This window comes from Madurella fahalii, assembly GCF_045866475.1.
Source record: "Madurella fahalii IFM 68171 DNA, scaffold_1, whole genome shotgun sequence".
Classification (NCBI taxonomy): domain Eukaryota; kingdom Fungi; phylum Ascomycota; class Sordariomycetes; order Sordariales; genus Madurella; species Madurella fahalii.
The window spans coordinates 6,661,553-6,664,026 of record NW_027263971.1 but is presented as its reverse complement, the minus strand read 5'-3'; the positions used below and the strand labels follow the sequence as shown (position 1 = coordinate 6,664,026).

The 2,474-nt window shown below is 54.2% G+C and overlaps 1 protein-coding gene across 1 annotated transcript; it reads right to left on the bottom strand.

Annotated features, from left to right (window-relative positions):
* Positions 1-482: 482 nt before the first annotated feature.
* MFIFM68171_01993 (Alternative sulfate transporter) lies at positions 483-2,474 on the bottom strand (the record flags this gene model as incomplete). The annotated part of the gene is made up of 7 exons (XM_071057415.1): positions 483-765; positions 822-1,040; positions 1,093-1,289; positions 1,354-1,483; positions 1,547-2,081; positions 2,245-2,294; positions 2,359-2,474. The coding sequence occupies 7 exons, from the start codon at positions 2,472-2,474 to the stop codon at positions 483-485; spliced, it is 1,530 nt and encodes a 509-aa protein (XP_070913516.1).

Below are 2,474 nucleotides of genomic sequence, written 5' to 3'. Positions count from 1 at the left end.
CATCGTGTATGGGCCAATCTATTCCGTCACTCCCGTTTTGACCTAACGGGCGTGTCGATGGGCTGGAATGTCTTAGTGACCGGATCCATCTCCAGCAGATTGGGTGAAGTCGCATACGCCAAACTGGACGCACCGAATACCGATCAATGGATCACGCTCAATATTCTTCCAGGGCAAGGCGAGTAGATAACTGTAGAGCAATATTCCGTCGATGCCGGCCACACTGTAACAAGCGGACCATCTCCGGACAAGGCCGTCCAAGTGCAGCCCATTCCATCGACTGACCTCCCCGCCTCATCTTCCGGCGCCCGCCCCAGGGAACTTCATTTTATTCTATGACAATGCCGAGTTTGGGAGCATCCACCCCCACCAGGCGATTTTGGAATTTTGGAAATGTGCGCTACCTTCCTACGCGGAAATGACAATTGACAACCCGGAGCCCTGTGCAACGGCAGAACGTGACGAGATAGAGGGCTCAGGGCTTAAGTAGTAGTAGCAACAGCATCCCCAATTTCCCGCTTGATGCTGCCCTCTGGTCCGCCGTCCTCCTTCCTGTCGCTGTTGTCGCTCGCTGCCGCCAGTGACTGGAGTTGAAGCGCATTACGCCGTCGCAGCCGATCATCGACGTATCTGACAACAGCGAGCAACAGGCCGGCCACGAGGATGGAGATGTTGACGGCGAATCCACGGTTGTAGAGAGGTCGGTCATCCTGGCGGAAGATTTGTGCGCCGTAGATACCAGCAATGTTGCCACCCATGATCGCCCTGTTTGAAAAATGGTCAGCAGCGATCCGAGCAAGCAAAACCAAAGAAAGACTGACATGGTCATTGCCAACGCTCGCTCCTCCGAATCGGTGCACGCGAGGGACATCCACGTGATGTTGAGGGGATGCGAGAAGGTTCCAAAAACCTGAGTCCACACGACGCCGAAGTATCGCACCCCTCGGAGGTTAGGGCCGAGCGACGTGAACGCACGGTTGAATATGTAACCGATCAAGTGGCATGTGAAGCCGGCCATGACCGTCTCACCACGCTTGTTACTATAGTCATGTCAGTGGAGATCTCCATTCCTGGCCTCGGGTTGCATCTTACAAATGATCCGAAACGTAGCTGAAAGCGAAGGCAACCGGAATCTGTATGTAGAGACCAACCGAAGCCATCGCATTGGATGAGAGCGCGGGGAACCCAAAACTGGTTACAATGGACGGGCCGTAGGTGTCGAAGGCGCGTAGAGGACCATTATTGGCGAGCGAAATCAAAAAGTGTGTCCACAGACGCCAACTCAGGAACTGAACGGTAGGGAAGAAGAGATCAGCAGGCGACTCTTCCGGGGTGGATGCCGAGACGACTCACGGCCTTCTTAAACGCGGATGTTCCGATGCGCTTCTTTTTCTTTCCCTTCATCGGGTCATCGATCCAGACGCGGGTTCTCAGGATATGAATCTCCCGGTCGGTAAAAATGGATATACCAGGCAGGAAGGTGCTGTAACGGCCCAGATTGTGTCAGCGAGGGGGGGGATGGGGGGACGGACGGAAGCTGGCTTGCCTGTGGGGGTTTTTGAATGAGTCGGGCAAAAAGAATCCAAACAAAATACCAGAGAGCAGCGTGAAAGCCCCCATAAGAACGAACAACCAAAACCAGCCAGGTCTGTCCGCAACACCACGCATGTGGAGGATACCGTATGCAAGCAGTTTGGAGGAAGCTTGGCCGAGTTGGTTTCCAAAGTAGAAGATGATGATGCGCTTCGCACTTTCGGACCGGGTATACCACGTTGAGAGGGTCCATAACCCACCCGGGATAAAGCCCGACTCGGTAATGCCGAGGAGAAATCGAGTCACAATGAAAGCAGTGTAGCCTTTCTGGAATGCCTGAAATGTGCTGACGGTACCGAAGAGGAAGAGCTGAAGAGTGAGCCATTTGCCCGGGCCGACTCGGTAGAGGATCATGTTGGATGGAATCTCAGTAAGGACGATACCGAGCGAGAGCATCTGCTGGCCCACGTTGAATTGGTCCTGGTTGATGCCAACATCCTCCATGAATCTGTCCGTGATGGCATTGGCGATGTTTCCACGATCCAGCTCTGAGATGGTAAACAAGTCAGAATGGACACAACACGTAGGCGAGAGGGCTGGGAAGGGGGTGAATGACACCTCGGATCCAGCGGGTAGAGCGCAAGGTCCAGAGGTGGAAGAGGTTGGGACGAGGAAAGCTAGATAGTAGGGAAGCGAGATGAGGCGACTTACGTAAGCAGAAGTATCCAAGACCGAGAAGTGGCATGAGAATCAGATCCAACCTTCAAGGGCAAGTTCTTGTCAGGAGGTTCTGGTCATCAGCGGTCGCAATTGGATACTACTCACTTTCGCTTGGCTCTCCTCTCCTCCTCCTTCGTCCAGTCCACATGCAGCGCCATGGGTTCCTCATCCTCCTGGTGAGGAGGGTAGTAGTCCGGATCCACGGACTTCGCGTCCGACAT